We start from the raw sequence: 3,927 nt of genomic DNA on the forward strand, positions 1-3,927 counted from the left end.
TTTTTTTTTCCAAGTTCTTTCTTTTTGTTTTTTAGAAAAATAAATTCACTTCAAAAGTGTTGAAAGCTTTATTATGTGATTTTCAATTGATAATTTTGAATATTCAATGATGACTATGAAATTTGAATAATGTCTATATCTGTATGAATAGAAACCCACAATTCAATAATTATTATTGAGTAACTGCAAAATAAGAAATTATGTTATGTTATTCAAGAAATAAATGATTAATTTAATAATAATAATTTATTGGTGATTAATAATCATAAAAAGAATAAGCTAAATATTGAAGAATTATTTATTCAAGTATGACAATACAATAAATTGAAATTGATTTATTTTCTCACACTAAGAAATAACAATTTGATTAAACAATCATCATTAATAATGGTGTGTTTCTTCTATTTTCAATTAGTTTTATTAAGAACAACTTGTGATACTCAATATATCTCTCAATACAACTTATTAATTTAAACATTGACATTAATATTATTTCTTTGTTTTCTTTTTCAGATCTTTTGTTACATTGTCATTATGATATAATACTAATATAATTTTATTTCTTATGTTGTTAAATGAATTTATTATAGAGACAGTTCTTTGAATATTATGAAAATAATTTGTGTCTTTTTTTACTTCTTTATTAAACAATTAAATGATGTAACAAGTGTACAACATCATAAACTGATTTTGAAATTATTTATATATTTTCTACCACATTATATTTTTATGAAATCCTTTTTCTTTCATTTTTTATATCATAAGATTTGTTGGTTATCTTTTTGTTGGTTATTTTTGTTGATTCTCTTCATTTTTTGCTTTGTCTAGTCTAATGAATGTCATTTTGAAACTTTAAATCGTCATTTTTCATTATTGGATATATTTATTTTTATCTTTAATATAAATAGAATAAGAGAAATAACGTAAATGGAGAATTAAAAATGTTTTAAAAAGATATTGGTTCATGATGTGTAGTTATTGTTTGAAGTTGAGAGATAAAACCAATGAAATAAAACCTTAGAAACATTTGAGAGTTATATTTGAATGAATAAGTACAATGAGAAAAAAGAGAAAAACTCATTGTTTATTGTTGCAAACGTGTTTATACTTACAATAACCATCTAAACACAATTCCATTTAATACTCAAGAATATTTATATAAATTATTCATTTTTATAGCAAGAGATAAATAAAGTGTAGTAGAATAACACACATTAACCAAGAAGAAGTTATCAAGTTTGCTGAAATTAATTTCCGAGAGAAAATAATTTTTTGTTATTAAGTTATAAACAACATTTTTGTGTTTTTCAAATAGTAAAAGAAAAAAGAATAGAACTAAAAGATTCAAGAATAACTTGAAAATGGAAGTACCAACAAAAGAACAAGTGTTTGAGAAGTATATGAAATTACTTGAAAAGAAAGGATATCTTAAAGATGTTTCAGAAGAAGAAAAAGAGGAAAAGGTAAATAAAGCCAAAAAGTATTTTGAAGAGCATTATAATAGTTTAGAAAGATTCCCAGCTGTTAAAATACCAAAAACAAATGAAGAAGTTACAGAAGAAAAGAAGAATGAAGCTGAATCTCATAAAGCAAAGGGAAATGACTTATTCGCTAAAAAGGATTATGCCACTGCTATTTGTGAATATTCAAGGGCAATTGAATGTGACCCATTTAACCATATTTATTATTCAAACAGATCAGCTTGTTATTGTTATTTAAATAATGATGAATTAGCTGTTAGAGATGGGGAGAAATGTGTTGAACTGTGTCCAACATTTGCTAAGGGATATAGTAGATTGTCAGCAGCGTTAATGAAAATGGGGAAACTTCAAGAAGCAAAAGAAGCCATTGATAAAGCCTTGAGTATTGAACCAGAGAACCAAAACTATTTAAACAGTAAAATGGATATTTTAGATGAATTAAGTAAAGTTGGAGTGAAAGAAGAAGTGAAAGAAAAACCTAAAGAAGAAACATCTGAAACACAAAACCAACCAAGACAAGAATCAAATCAACAACAAGGAGGATTTGCTAGTTTATTAAATAATTTAATGAGTAATCCCGCTATTCAACAAATGGCACAAAGTATGATGAGTAATCCTGCAATGATGAATATGGCACAAAGCATGATGAATAATCCTGCAATGATGAACATGGCACAAAACATGATGTCAGGTCAAGGGTCTATGAGTGATTTATTAAATAATCCACAACTAAGACACATGGCAGAACAAATGGCAAATACACAACAACAACAACCAGAAGAAAATAAACCAAATCAAAATGAAGAGATATAATTCAAAGAAAAACAAATGAAATTGAATTAGTTTGTGTCATTATATAGTTCTTGTAATAAATTAAGAATTTTTGGAATATCCTCAGGAGTTAATTCTTGTAAAGGAATATTTTGATAGTATTGTAATAAGAAATCATCACTATTTGATTTTGATTTTTGGTCAATGAGTTGTTGAATCTTTTGTAATGATAATTTTTGAGGAATAACTAAGCCAGTCTTTGGAATTGTCCATTTTGAGATGACATAGTTTGGACAATTAATTTTTCATATTCTTGTTGTGATATAGATTCTTTTAATGAATTATAACATAATGTTTGAACAAAATCTTTACAAGCCATAAAATTACAATAATAATATGACAATTCACTGTTTATTTGCATTTGCATTTCTTCAATATAATAAATTGTAGAATCAAAATATGGTAATTGAGCTTTTATTGTTAAAAACAAACATAATGGAAATAATAAATCAGCAGTCACATTTGTTTTTTGATAAAATCGAATCATTTGCTCTAATATTTTAAAGGAAGAAAATATATACATTACTTTTTCTAAAGGAGTACATACAGAGTCTATTTTCAATAATAATGTTAATGCACTTTTCATTCCAATTTCATTTAATTGTAATTCTGTACCAACATGTTTTGGTTGAATAAATGAATGTGTTCTTGATAAACAAAAACAAATATCATCCCCATCAATTTGTTGTATACATTGACCTTCTTTTAATGCAATCATTGGAGGCCAAAGATATTTAAAAAGTTTATTAATTAATAAACGATTCATATTATTTATGAAAGCATCTTCATTCCATCCATTCTTCCATATTTCTATTTCTTGTGCTTTTTGACATAAAATTTTAATACATCCATTAATATATCCTTTGCGTTTCTTAATTGGTTTATTAATAATTAATTCATTAAATCTATTCACAAAATTATCAATAATTTGAAATAGTCCATTACTTTCACTTAAACTTAATTTCATAAAAAACAATTTCATGTCTTCTTCTTGTTCAATCATTGATTTCTTCATTTCTCCCTCAAACTCCCAATGAAAATATTTTTGACCTGTTTCTTTTTCAATTTTACTAAGAGTTGGAATACTTCTTCTAATATTATCTAAAGCTACTTGTAACTCATTATAAATAGTAAATTCATTTTTCTCTCTAAATGTCATATTGAATCCCCTTCTCCATCCCCAACAACATGAGTCAAAATAAAATACTGATTTAGTGATAAGTACAGGTAATACATATGATTTGTCAACAATAATATCATCATTCATTATTTTTACACTTGACACAGCAGAGGCATTAAGATCATGGAATGATATCATTCTATCAGATAAGTCACGTTGACTTAAACGAGAAATAGAAGCTTGATGAAATGGATATAATTTAGCATGTGATTTATCAACTTTCCCATAAATACCATTTAATGTAATAAAATTTCCATTAGAAACATTTAAATATGCTGAATGACAAAGAAAGAATTGAAGAGTTAATGGAATGTCTTGTAATACATTTGCTTGAGGGAGAAATAATACAGCATGTGTTTGTATTAAATATTGAAGAAAGTCATAATACTTTTTAGAGAGAAAAGTATAAACACGATCAATTTGAGAAGAAGAAGA

The 3,927-nt window shown here is 25.4% G+C and overlaps 2 protein-coding genes across 2 annotated transcripts; one reads left to right on the forward strand and one right to left on the reverse strand.

Moving 5' to 3' along the window:
- Positions 1–1,361: 1,361 nt before the first annotated feature.
- On the forward strand, positions 1,362–2,294 carry ENU1_045020 (tetratricopeptide repeat-containing protein; the record flags this gene model as incomplete). The annotated part of the gene is made up of 1 exon (XM_008857661.1): positions 1,362–2,294. One exon carries the CDS (start codon positions 1,362–1,364, stop codon positions 2,292–2,294), a length of 933 nt encoding a protein of 310 aa, XP_008855883.1.
- A 26-nt stretch (positions 2,295–2,320) lies between these two features.
- On the reverse strand, positions 2,321–3,927 carry ENU1_045030 (vacuolar sorting protein 9 (VPS9) domain containing protein; the record flags this gene model as incomplete). The annotated part of the gene is made up of 1 exon (XM_008857662.1): positions 2,321–3,927. A coding segment is annotated over one exon (1,428 nt), but the record flags the coding sequence as incomplete, so codon positions are not given.

Source organism: Entamoeba nuttalli, assembly GCF_000257125.1.
Source record: "Entamoeba nuttalli P19 unplaced genomic scaffold asmbl_2858, whole genome shotgun sequence".
NCBI classification, from domain to species: domain Eukaryota; phylum Evosea; order Mastigamoebida; family Endamoebidae; genus Entamoeba; species Entamoeba nuttalli.